Source organism: Onthophagus taurus, chromosome 11, assembly GCF_036711975.1.
Source record: "Onthophagus taurus isolate NC chromosome 11, IU_Otau_3.0, whole genome shotgun sequence".
Taxonomy (NCBI): Eukaryota; Metazoa; Arthropoda; class Insecta; order Coleoptera; family Scarabaeidae; genus Onthophagus; species Onthophagus taurus.
In genome coordinates, this window is record NC_091976.1 from 8,362,595 (window position 1) to 8,377,078 (window position 14,484).

At 31.9% G+C, this 14,484-nt stretch overlaps 1 protein-coding gene across 1 annotated transcript; it reads right to left on the bottom strand.

The window, feature by feature from the left end:
• Positions 1–13,509: 13,509 nt before the first annotated feature.
• LOC111429358 (tigger transposable element-derived protein 1-like) lies at positions 13,510–14,196 on the bottom strand. The gene has a single exon (XM_023065248.2). It carries the CDS (start codon positions 14,194–14,196, stop codon positions 13,510–13,512), a length of 687 nt encoding a protein of 228 aa, XP_022921016.2.
• Between the last annotated feature and the right edge of the window lie 288 nt (positions 14,197–14,484).

A 14,484-nucleotide genomic window follows, 5' to 3' on the forward strand; every position in this document is an offset into this window, starting at 1 on the left:
CATAATTTTGATTTTCTAGAACAATAACTAGAACAACTAGAACAACCCAGAACAACAGAGAAAATCTGATTTTTCAAAAAATGGGGGGTTAGTAAAAAACCTGTTTTTTTGTTTTTCTCGCAGAGTTTTTATTTTTGCTATTTGCCGCTTTGGAACAATGTAGAACAACTCTAGAACAACAATGAAAAATTTAAAAATCAAAATATGGGGGGTTAACTTCCCGCACTCGATTACCCCCTCAATTTACAACTCCAGAACAAAGTTTATATCCTCGCAAGTATCATCAGCTACGAAGGTACTCACTCTTTGGGTGATGTAGGACACTACACGGCATTTGTGCCCAACAATGCCAATTGGTTATTATTTAATGGTTTAAGAAAAAAATCCATACAAGTTGAAGAAGCAACAGAAATAAATGCACAAATGTGTGTAAATGAGTTCCGTGATATTAGTCTATTTAGATGATTTAATTTATTTAGTTATACTTTACTTTAGAATAAGTTTTTGTACAGTTTTTGCGAAAGAATAGTTATTGTTTTGTTAGTTTGTTAGTTTAGTTTATTTATTAATTTATTACTTAGTTTTACAAAATAAAATACACTTTAAATCGCAATTTATGTTTTATTATTATAAGTTTAAAGAGAAAGGTGATTTTTAGAAAATTAGATGGTGAGATTATTCCATATTATTTAATTTTTTAAAACTATTATTATATTAAAGGTTGGTTCACTGATTCAACAAAACCTGTCCGATATCACAACAACTCAAATTTAAGGTTTTTCTAGTGAAAATAACAGCTGTTCTGAATTGTTGTAAGTACTAATTTTTAATATAAAACTTTATAAGAACTAAAGCCGCAGTGATTAAATAAACATTTTAAGTACCTAGAACAACAAGAACAATTTAGAGCAACAAAAAATATGTGATTTTGCAAAATTAATGTCCGTGTTAAACGTAAAACACATCTAGAACAATTTGAATCGGCAAAGTTTGAGTTATTTTAGATTGTTCTATGTTTTTTAATTCTTATTGTGTAATATAAAACCGCTGACACAAGAATTACTGACTGAAACTTCCAAAAACTATAATTTTCAAAGAGTAAAGTGCCCTTTAGAGAGTTGTTCTAGTGAAAATAATAGCTGTTCCAGATTGCGTTAGCTATAATAAGTATATATTTGTAATATGGAATTGATAATAGAAAAACTATGGTCACAGCAATCAACTAGGCATTTAGGCGGCCAAACCTATTTTTAGTTATAACTTCGTAATGCTGTACCCCATAATTTTGATTTTCTAGAACAATAACTAGAACAACCAGAAAAACCCAGAACAACAAAGAAAATTTGATTTTTCCAAAAATGGGGGGCTAGTCAAAAAACCCGTTTTTTTCGGATTTCTCGCGGAGTTTTTATTTTTTCGATTTACCGCTTTGGAACAATGTAGAACAATTCTAAAACAATCTAGAACAATCTAGAACAATAATAAAAAATTTAAAAATCAAAAAATGGGGGGCTAACTTCCCGCACTCCTTTATAGCATATTGTGTGAGTAACAATATTAGGTTTAAATTGATCAGTTCATCTGATGCTATAGAACAGCTGTGGATCTCTGTTCTGGTAGATAAGTTGCGTTGTGCTCTTGGTGTAATTTACAAACCTCCTACATTTAACTACTCAATTTTTGTTGATGAGCTGGAAAGTACTCTTTCCATTGTGATGTCAACGCATAACAAAGTAATTTTAATGGGTGATATCAATATTAATTTACTAGAGAGTTCAGTTGCTACAGACGCATTTCTTGACTTATTGCGTTCTGTTGGGCTCTTTCAAATAGTCCTTTCTGCCACAAGAATTATAGCAAGTTCACAAACATTGATAGACATAATTTGTGTTTCAGATCTAGAGATTGTACGAGATAAGGGTGTTTTGCATGGTATTAGTGATCACGAATTGGCATTTTGCGATGTCGGGTTTGTATTGCCACCACAGTTTCCGTTATATAAAAATGTAAGATGTTTCAAGTATTTCAATGATGAAGCTTTTCTTGGTGACTTGTATCGCATTCCGTTCTTTTTAATATTTGATTTCACTGATATAAACGACAAAGTAAATTTCCTCACTTCTAGTGTGTTATCGGTTATTGATTGTCATGCTCCATTTAGAAGATACAGATTTACTAGACCCGCAGCCCCTTGGATTACGCCGACTATTAAGGACATACAGAGACTTAGGGATAAAGCCTTTAAAGACTTTAAAACTACTAAAACAAAACAAGCATGGGATTGTTATAAACAGCTGAGAGGTGTGACCAATGCGGCGATTGATGGGGAAAAGAAAGTTTTTTTGGAGAGATGGGTACAATGCGAGTACAATAATCCCTGGAAGGCTCTGAGAGAGACCGGTGTGAGTACACGTGGAAATTATGTAATACCGCAACATCTTGATCGTTCCAATGATTTAAATTATTATTATATAAATTCAACCTTGGCTGCATTTTCTCCTGATATGGAATTGTTAAACTATTACAAAAACAATAAGATAGGTGATCTGGAAGTGTTTCAGACAATAAACCCAGTTAAAACAAATGCACTCGGAATAGATACCTTGAATATTAGGCTTATTAAACTTGCTTGTCCCCATATTGTAACGTATGTTAGGACACATCATTAATGCTTGTTTGTCTGAGGGAAAATTTCCTGAAGCTTGGAAGATTGCGTTGGTCAAGCCTGTCCCAAAAATTAGTAATCGTTCTGCATTCTCTCATCTTCGACCAATAGAAAATATATTGTATAATATATTGTATATTTCCATACTTCCGGTGCTGTCGAAGGTGGCGGAAAAGATTATTGTTGCTCAATTACAGAGATATATTTATGACAATAATCTTTTCCCGGACACTCAGTGTGGCTTTAGGAATGGTTATGGTTGTGCCACCGCACTGTTAACAATAATTGATGATATCGTCACACAGTTGGATAAGGGGTAGGCCACTCTCTTATGTTTGTTCGATTTTTCAAAGGCATTTGATACCATAAACGAGAGGTGGGGAACGTTTTTGTCATTAGAGGCCACATTAAAAATAGGTAACAATAAAGGAGGCCAGATGAGTTAATATACCTATAAAAGCGAATTTTGTGATAATATACGTTTCGTATAGTTTTATCAATTTATTATATTATATAGAAATAATACAAAAAAACAAGAAGTAATTAATTTATTTAACATTATAAAGAAATACAATAGTAAAAGTTAGTGGGATATTTGCATTTGTTTCTTGCTTGAAAGTACTTGAATATTTGGATTAAGCTTCGTTACGCGCAGCCTTAGTTGGTCCTCTAAATGAGTATTTGTAATTTGCGTTCTTAAATTTGTTTTAATTTATGTCATGATAGAAAATGTTGACTCGCAGCAGTAAGTGCTTCTAAAACAGGAAAGTATACGGCGTGCATGCTCTCGTAGGCATGGATATTCAACACCATTTTTCCAGATTTCTAAGGGGTCCTTTTTAGTGTCAAAAAGAGATTTGAGAATATTATCTTCTGCCAATTCGAATAACCATTTGTAATTCGGTAGGAGCATCGGATATATCTACTAAATGTGGTTCAAATATCAATTTCAAAGCAGGAGTGTGGTCATCAAAATCTGCAAATCTTTCAGTATATTCTTCTAATAAAGAATCCAAAACTTCTATATATTCATCAAATATTTTATTTTCACATTTCTGCTCATTGTAAATTTTTACTAGCTCCGGAAAGTGTTCTGCAGATATATCCGAGTGAGCGAGCAATGTTTTAAAAAATATTAATTTTTTTCGAAACGCCTAGACCTTTTGCCACATTTCATATACATGTTTCGTTTTACCTTGTAGAGAAATATTTAAATTGTTTTGTTTTGTCATAATATCAGACAAAAATGCAATGTTTCTGCAAAATACTTCATCTGATAGATCACATAGTTTTCCTTTTTCTTGATAAAAATTTAAAATGTGTCATCGTAAAATTAAAACCTTTACCAAAACTTGTTCTGTTGATAGCCAGCGAACCTTGCAGTAGTACGGCAAATCAACAGTGTACATACTTCGTCTATAGTTAGCATCTGTCGAAATTCACGATGACGCATTGCATTAACGCGGATATAGTTGACAATCCCAATAGCTCTATCCAGAGTGTCTTGCAAAACGGTGGATTTTGCGCACAAATTTTGCTAATACAAAATATAGTGAAACGATATTAATTTTTCCAAGTTTAAGTTCTCCTTTTTTAATAATGCAACAAATCCTTCTTTTTTACCTCTCATAGAAAGTGCGCCATCGGTGGAGACACTTACTAAGTTATTGATATTTCATTGTAAGTGATGACATATTTCTCTGAACTTTTCGAAAATGTCAACTCCACGAGTTCTTCCAGTTAGTGTACCTAGCGCAAGAAGATCTTTATAACACTGAAAATCGTTAGTTACAGCACGAATAAAATGTAAAACTTGCGCCGAGTCAGTTCTATCAGTGCTTTCATCCAAAGCAATTGAAAAATAAACATCTTCATTTTGTATAATTATACGAAGTTACTCTGTTACATTTTGAGCTAAATCGTGCTGCCGATCTGTTATAGTTCTTCTTGAAAGAGACAATTGTTTATATTTAGCAACATTTTCTGGATCTAACATACCTACTGCTTCAACAATACATTCTTTAATTATTTCTACGTCGGCAAACGGTTTGCGCCTTTTTCCAAGTAGCTCTTATACTTATAATTATAATAACTAGTAACTTATAATTTTATAAGTAACATCAACTGCAGTGGTACTTTTCTTTACAAAAGCACTAACTGACGCTTGTTGATCATGTTTTTCATTTCTTAATTTTTTTTTTAATAGGTTGTCGAGATTCACCTTCTAAGTTAAAATATTTTTGCTGTTTATGAGTCAAATAGTGTTTATTTGCATTAGCTTTTTTCAAAGTAGTATAAACTGTATTGCACAACAAACACACCATTTTATCTTTCACAGAAGTAAAGAAAAAATCTAGTTCCCAGTCCACATTAACATTCTGTTTTCTTTATTTAATTTTCTTTTCTTACAACTTGCCATGATGTAGAAAAAAAATTGTTTGATGTCGAGTGTCGTGGATTCGAAGGACCACCGCGATAAAGGATGCGATGGTTCAGGATCTTTTAGATTGAAACATGTTGTAAGATTTAAAGAATAACTGTTTATTAAAATATGATTACATAACTATTCCTTATTAATGTATTGATTGCTACTACTCATCCTTCGCAATCATGACCGCTTTTTAATAACGAAACGGATCCGTTGTATAAAGGGGATTACCCCGTATGTTGCAGAGTTTACCAGATCTGCAAGCAAAGCTGCTCTCCTGCTCTTCAATGCACGAGATGTCGTTACTTGTAATACGTAAAAATAGTGGTATCGTTTCGCACTAGGTGGCGTTCTAATACTTGAATTATACAATTGGCTATTACCACCAATACTGAAATTTACCGTTCTTTATTTAATTCTTTATAGTATAACGAAATATTAATTGATCCAAGAAATTTTATGGAGGCCGCACAAGAAAGTCACGGAGGCCGCGCGTTCTCCACCTCTGCCATAAACCATGCAATGCTGCAATCTATTTTAAATTTTATAGGGTTGGATGACATGGCTGTTAAGTTGCTGTATAGCTATATATCTGACCGTATACAACATGTTATTTTGAATGACAATGTTTCTGATTCGCTCAAAATAGGATCAGGTGTTCCCCAAGGTTCCGTCCTGGGCCCGCTTTTATTTACCATCTATATTAGAAGTTTTTCGGAGTCCTTGCATTATTGTAAATCACATTTCTAAATTGTATTAACAATTAACAATTAAAACAATTGTATTATTCTTTTTCGCCGAGTGATGTGGCAGCAGCCTGTGATCATGTTAATAGCGATATCCGGGCTATTATTGACGTCTCTCGGCGGCATAGTCTAATGATAAATTCATCAAAAACGGAATTGATCCTGTTTGCAGCTAAAAATAAACGTGAGTCAATATTATCCCACCTGAATGTTTCTGTAAACAATATCAAAATATTTTGTACTAACTCGGTAAAGAGTCTGGGTATGATTATTGACGAAAACTTAAATTTAATGATTACATTAACAAATGTACGCAAAGAGCATATTTATGTTAATTTAAGACTAATATACAATAGCCGATGTCTTTTGAACAATAGGATGAAATAGTATATTGTGTCTCAAGGGCAGAAAATAAGCATTAGCAGCCCGAGGCTATTAGATAGATAAGCTAATAGATTAGGGCTGTTAATGCATTTCTGCACGTGTGACACACAACTGTTTTTCGCCTCCCATTAAACCAAACAAAATTGCAAAAATATAAAATAAAACTAATTTTATAAATCAATTAATTTTATTAGTATGTAACAGAATTTAACAAAAACACTAGGAACAACTTACTTATTGTAGTAATTATTATTAATATTAATTATTCCTTCCGCACAGTTGTGAATAGTAATACTAGAATTTGGTAAGTGTTTAACGTATTAGTAGTAGCATTATGATTTATTTCTATAGATTCATTTGCTTGCTTTAATATATCAACCACTTCAATCGTGTTAGTAGTGCTGGGTTGCCGTTTTTTGGGCAATATTATTCCCAACTTTCAAAGCTTTCACAAATAAATCCTGATCAATGTCAAAAACAAGAGACCATTTTTCTTTGATTATATCTACAACCAAGGACATAGGGATGTTGGTAAAAAGATTTACAACATCTATAGATATTACAATAAAATCATTAGGTAACAATTTGCCTCTCAATTCATTAACAAAGTCAAACGTATTTTTAACATTATAACTACTTATACCTTCAAAAGCTTCTGTTAAGATCTTAGTGAAGAACGCTGAAATCCCATAAGTAGCAGAGCCCACAGAAGAGATTATCGGTCTTAATTGTATGTCATCTTTATATATTTTAGGCAGGAAATATGCTCTAGATAAAGTGGAGTTGTAAGTAGTAAGTTGTTTCAGTGTGACTTCGTCTATTAACTTGTTTTCATAGATTTCTTTGACTAATTTATTTATTTTAGATTGAATTATACTAGTCATATCTTTGTTATTATCCACTTTTTTATATGTTGGTGTATCATTTAGCATACCTATTGCTTTCACCATGTAAGAAGATTTCGTTAAAATGACCGTGACTGAGCCCTTGTCTGCTCTAGTGATGTGTAAGGAAGGATTATCTTTCAGGAACTTCTTGGTTTTTTCTCCAAAAGTGTGAGGTGTGACTCTAACCAAGTAGGGGATTCCTCATTACTTAGAAAATTCGTTAAAATGTTTAACTTCTTTTATTAGTTGAACACACACTCAAGATGCCTTCGATCTCCATTAAAAAATTCTTTGAATATTTCTCTTTTTTGTTAAGAGATATAACAAATTTTGGACCAAGAGACAAGAAAGTAGCTATGTCATCCGGTATTGTAAGCTGAGATGTGTTGACTAACCATTTATCCTTGTTGACTTTAAGTTGAGAGTGAAGATTATTAACCAGTTGGTCGTGAAGTTTGTCAAATTTTTTTTTATTAACTGATTTTACCTTGTTGAAGACTTTCTTTGAGAGAGCTGTGACCTTATCGAGAGATTGTAGAAAAACATTTTGTGGTAAAGATTCTTTAATGGTTGCAGTTAAATTGTTAAGTTGTTTTGAAATTTTATTGATCTTTTCAATCGTTATACTGATTCCGAAATTTAAAGTTCGCACTGCTAACCTGTTACTATAGATCTCAATCTTCTGTTGTAAACAGCCTGTTGCTCCTTTCGTCAATTTTGTTAAGTTTTTCGATTCTTCCCTGATTCCAGTTTAAAAATTGTAGAACATTATCCATTTAAATTAATTAATACTAAAACCTATATTGCAACCTGTTTGATCAACATACAACCCATTGCATTCTGAACATTTTATGGAATAGACGCCACATAAATCCTTCTTTTCTATACGATCTTTATTGTTAACTAGTATGTTACTGATTTTTCAATTTGAGGAAAAACTGGGTATGATATCATATTTAGCAAGATCCTTAGAAAAATGTTTTTGAAAGTTGGGATGGTAAGGTACAGAGATGTATTTATAATTTTTTGTGAAATGTGGAAAAATTATTTTGTTTAAATGAGAAATATGTACTCTATAAAAAATACTTTGGATTTCCCGAATACTGTATTTATTGTTTATACCTACGGTTATGAACCTTTTTATTTCTTCTACAAAATTGTGATCTGAAAGAGGAATTGACATGATTCTGTTAAAAAAAATATCTGAAACTGGCATGTTTATGTTGTAAAGGGTGAAAAGAATTTTTGGGTATAATAGCATCTGTGTAAATTTGTTTCCGGAAAACATCGAACTCCAGCGAGTTGGAAATAGTGTTTTTTTGTATAGTTAGATCAAGAAAGTTGATGCTGTTGTTGATTTCGATTTCAGTGGTAAATTCTAAAGAAGCACTCAGCTCGGCATTAAAACCAGAGAAGATTATTAATATGTCATCCACGTATCTTCCGTAGAATTCGATGTTTCCCGTCAGGAACCTGCATTTGTCTGAAAACAGTTCCTCTTCCAGATCATTAACGAAAATGTCCACGAGTATACCAGACGTTGGCGAACCCATCAGTAGGCCCTGTCTCATACGATAGAATTTGTTCTCAAACTTAAAGAAATTTTGTTCGCAGACCAATTCTAGTAAATTAATGAAGTTATTGATTTCTAAAATGTTTAGGTTTAGGGCTTCTTGTCTAAGAATCAAGTGTTTTTTAATAATAACCAAAGTATCTCTAACCGGCACATTACTGTAAAGGTTCATTATGTCGAACGAAATGAGTCTAAATTTAGTTTTGATGTTTAAGTCTTTAATCTTGTTGATCAAATCTATTGAGTTTTTTATTGTGTGTTCAAAACTAGATTGAAAAGTATTAAACAGAAAGTTGTGTATGATTTTGGAAACTCTATTAGTGGGGGTATTATGATTGCCTATTATGGGTCTAATACTTTTTTCAGTTTTGTGTGGTTTTATTAAAGATTTGAGGTTTCGAATCAACGGGTTCATTTCTATAGAATTGTTAGTATTAATGTTAAATTTTGAGAGGAAGGGTTGGTTATCTTTAATAAGTCTTTTAAGTTTATTAATAAAAGATGTAGTAGGGTTATTCTTCATATTTATAATATTGTTTTCTTTAAAGAAGCTAATTGTTTTATCTATGTAATCTTTATGATTTAGTAGAACATACCCCGCGTTTTTATCGGCCATGGTGAGTATTAGGTTATTATTAGTGATCTTGTCTTTGAGAACCTTAGTATAGTGAAGGATTGAAGAGGTGTTTTTACAGTGTTTATCATTTTTTAAGCTATTTATAATATCCTGATTGTCTGTGAAAATATTTCTTAAATTCCTATTATACATTAATTGAGCCTCCATCTTTATTGCAACTTCAGAAGGTTTCAAGGAAGTAGGTATTTGAAACTTATTAATATAACTGTATCTCACAATGACTGTTTTTTCTCATTTTTAGTCGTGCTTGATAAAGACCACCTGGTTGGTTGAAACATTAATGTAGCACTGATTTAATAAATAAAAAATATTTCATCATTATTTGGAATTTTAATAATGTAAAAACAATGGTTGCGCTCTTTCTCAACACTCTTTGGAAACAGGACAAGGAACCATCCTTTACCATCTATTACGACATTGCGGCGATGGGTTTCCAAAATAAAATTTAAGCCAGGTGTATTAATAGATATAATAATAATAATAATAAATCTTTTATTTTCATCTATAGAATACATTATTATCCAAAAATATATATACATATTTATATCAATAAAAAGCAGAACTAAAACAAAATAAATGTATGGCAGAAAAAAGGTGCTTGGTTTAAATTGCCACAAAAGTGGTGTTTGTTCACCCAGCCCCATTACAAAAGAAAACAAAAACTGGAACAAAAAACAAACAATAAAAAAAATATATCTATATAATAAAAAACCAAACTAAATTAAATTACACTAAACCAAAATTGCCAAAGTAATAACAAACTCAGCTGTCACTGAATCCATTGTCAGGCTCCTAACCCACTCAACTGACCCGCCATGATTGAAGCCTTCAATCTTCGCTTAAAGATCTGAATAGACATACTGGTTTTGACATGAACAGGAACGCCATTGTATATGTGAGCGATTTGATAACTAAACGACTTTTTAAAAAATTCATGTATATGTTGTGGAGGAGTCAAATTGCCGTTAAACCTTAAGTTCAATGTATGCACATCAGACCTAAATTTTATTTTATGGTAAAGATAAGCAGGTTTCCCGCCAATAACAACAGCGTAGCGGAGTGAAGCAGTCTTCGATACCATGGAACCATGGTATCGAAGATCCATTAACCATGGAACAACCTTAAGCTTGTGAGATACGTGCTGCCGCCTCCTAATACCGTATATTAGCCGCAAGCAGGCATTTTATACAGGGTGTCTCCGAAATGCGTGTACAACGGAAGACCACAGATTCCTTGGCTCAAAATAGGTCGATTTAAGTTAAGTTATCTATATCCAAAGTTGCTTCGTTTCGCCGCTAGAGGACTTCAAAGTTAGCAAAAAAAATTCTTTTATTTTTTATAACTCGAAAACGTGTAAATCAATTGAAACCATTTTTCAGAAGTGAGTTCCTAGGTTCAAGCATCGTCCAACATTGCCTATTTCCGAATTTTTTACAAGTTTCCCTAAGTAATTTATAATTACTAGCTGTAAGGTCCTCTTGAATTTCTATTTTTAACGTTTTCGCCGTCTTCAATTTGCTACGATTTTTAAGAATTTCTTCTTTAGTTTTATAACTCAGGAACTTCACTATGACAGGACGAGGTTGTTACCTATGCGAAGTTAACCCCCAATTTTTCTAGCCCCCAATTAAATAGCATTTTACATGTATAGTATTTTGATTATAACAAGAGAACCAGTCAACCGATTTCGATAAACAATGTCTCATTCGAAAGCTCAATCCTTGGCCAATACGAAAGTGGAAATGCCCGAATCGAAATCTCTCTCGAATTCCGCTAAAACGCCAAAATAATGCGGAGGTACACGAAAATAACACAAAAATTACCTTTTTTAAGTGGTGATAACTCGTAAACGATGTACCCGATGTAAACGATATACGTCATTCGATTCGTCATAGTTTCTTCTATCGAAATCACAAAATGCCCGTTTTCAATTTCAATTCTCTCCCGTTAACCTTGTACAGCCCACGGAATGACACCGTGTTCGGCTCGTTGTTTACGCACTTATGAACGCCCGAAAGTCTAGCCCCCAATATAAAAAAATTAATTTAAACTAAATCGACTATAATAAGAGAACGGTTTGCCGGAATTTAATGTTTTATATGTCAATCGATAGCTTTCGCCTGGATGAATGCAGTTGTCGAAATGCCCGATTCGAAGTATTTAAGAATTTTGATTAAAACACAAAAAACGAATTAATCGAACACATCAATTATCTCCTTAACTAATTGAGCAATTTTAGTCATCAACATCTCGATCGAAATTATGATCTACAATTAATGCGAAGGTGGAAATGCCCCATTTCAAAATTTACTAATTACCTGCGTACGGCTATTGAAATTACCCCGCGAATCTAACGACTAGAAGTCTAGCCCCCATTATAAAAAAAATAATTTAAACTAAATCGACTATAATTAGAGAACGGTTTGACGGATTTGAACGGTTATATCTCAATCGAATATTGTAGGATTACTACTAAGACTAGATGACTTAAAAATGGTATTATGAGTAATTATTAAGTAGTAATTCGTGTTGATTCTAATTAATTTTACTAAATTACACGAATCATTTTTAACTAAAAGTACTATTTGATAAACTGTCTAAAACTATATTAATATAGTAAGAAGCAGAAATGTCGAATGCTTTATGTGTCGGTGGATGTAAATGTACGTATGAGATACGAAGTAAAGCGAGTGTAACTGTTACAATATATTTTATTAATGATAACAAAAATAAACCAACAAATGATAAAATGAACAGATTAGTATGTGTTTCTAATAGAACTGAAAGTGCATTAATTTCTATCTTCAATGTATTTGCCAAATCTTCTTTGAAAATTTTTTTAAATTTTGTAATTTTGGATGAATACAAAGTGTTATACAAGAAATGGCACAAGTCAAAACTCCATTCTTCACAACGAAAAATATATTAACCTTTTAGGTACCATATAGTTTAAAAGCAATATAAGGTATGTACTTATATTCTGTCAATGCCTCCTTCGATTACAACTGATATAAAAGAACATAAGTAGATTTTTTTTCTAAATAGTATAATTATTTTTTGCTTCATTAGATAGATTCGTTTTTGTGTATGAATCAGTTGGATATATAGCAAAGAAAACTGTTAGTGTTTTACGAATATGCCATAGAAAATAAAGCGTATTTAACTTTAAAAATATAAAATGTGAAGATGGTAGCAGAAAAAAAGTGAAAGACAACAACCTACCCACTATAAAGACACCGTTGTAATATTTTTAACTTGTACAATGTACTTGTTTCGGTTTATTTTTTTAATTTGCTTGATATTCTTAATTTTTGTAAGTGTCTTAATTGCAATATATGGTATATGTAATTATCCAGTTTTAAATTTCTTCTGTCTCCTTTCCTAATATGAAGAAATGTTTTAATATCTTCAACGTCTATGTAAATGTACATATATGTGTTAGTTATCTGTAAGTCTAAAATAAGTTAAAATAATTGGTACCATTTGAATTTTAAAATATGTACCTGTAAAATATAATATTATTTTCCATTTTATTTATGCCACCATCTTTGTTTTCCCAATCTTTTTAATATGCAAGGAATAGATTTTGGACTGCAGTTTTTACCATATCACAGCTCTATTGGTATTTTATATTCCTAGAATAGATATTAAAAAAATTTTGTTTTAAATTTCAACTTGGCTAAATGAAAATTGTACCTTCTAATGTACACTTAACGTGTTGAATGTTTTTTAATAATAAAAAAAAAATTACCAATTTTAATCACAAATATTTCCATTAATGGAAATATTCTGAGGTTCTCGATGAATACAATAAACAAAAAATTAGAATAAACAACAAAAAAATAAGCAGTTATATTTGTTCCACTTCCTCAACACTTCTATTGGTAAAGCATTGTTCACATTTACACCTATCCCCGATTTACACGGTAGATACGTTCCTGAGAAAAACGTGTAAATCGAAAATTAAAAATTTTCAAGTCAAAACCGTGTAAATCGAAAAGCTTGCAGAAAATGCATAATTTTGCTATTTAACAGTTGTGACTTTTTTCAATATTTTTACGTGTACACAGAAATAAAAATAAAATGCATTGACAGGTTAAAATATGTAATATATTACGCAAACACTATTTTTTTATTTAATTACAATACATTAAACTGAAGAACAAAAAATAAAACCAAAGGTGTTTTATTATCCTTCATCACTGTCAGAAATTACTCTCATTCTTTTTTTCGGAATCGAAGGTTCGAATTTACTTTCATCACTCGAAGTTATTTGTGCCGATTCGATGTTTGAAGCAGAAATATTTACATTCTGAGAGTTGGTAATAAAATCGGTTATTAACAATTGCTTCGAATTTTTTGTAAGATCTTTGTAAACTTCTTCATATTGAGCCAAGCAGCGATTTATGTCACGTTGGAATCGTAAAGCCCTTTCAACGTTTGTGTCATTTTGAATAAAATGATTACCCAGCTTTCTTCCCAATGCGAGCCCTTCGCGGATGACTTTAGCAGTGAATGTTACTGGTACTAATTCCTCTTCATCAGATTTGTCAGACTCACTTTCGCAAACTAAGTTAACTAAATCATCCTTACTTAGTTCTTTATCAGCCATTAACTCTGCGATATCATCTTCAGTAAAATCATCAAAACCTTCTCCACCCAATGAATGCGCCATCTGTACTATCTGCGAATATTCATCATTTAACGTTGAAATGGAATGTTCATTTTTGACTACATTTGGCCACAATTTTTTCCAACAGCTATTGAGCGTTGTTTGCTTAATCGCAGTGTATGATAAGGCGATATGCTTCACACAGTCTAATATTGTAAAATTTTTCCAAGCACTAATAACTGTTAAAGATTCATTGTTCTTCATTTGTTCCAAAATGTATGTAAAGGCTCGTTTTATGTACAAAGCTTTAAAAGTAGAAATTATGCCTTGGTCCAATGGTTGTAATAATGAAGTTGTATTTTTTGGTAAAAATTTTACTTCAACGTTCTCATATTCTAGATCTTGTGGGTGACCCGGCGCATTGTCAATTAACAAAAGCACTTTAAAAGGCAATCCCTTTGAACTTAAATTTGTTCAAAGGGATTGAACAAATTTGTTTGTGTTTGATCTTCTATCCAAAGCATTAACGCTTTCTCCATTTTTTCCATTGCG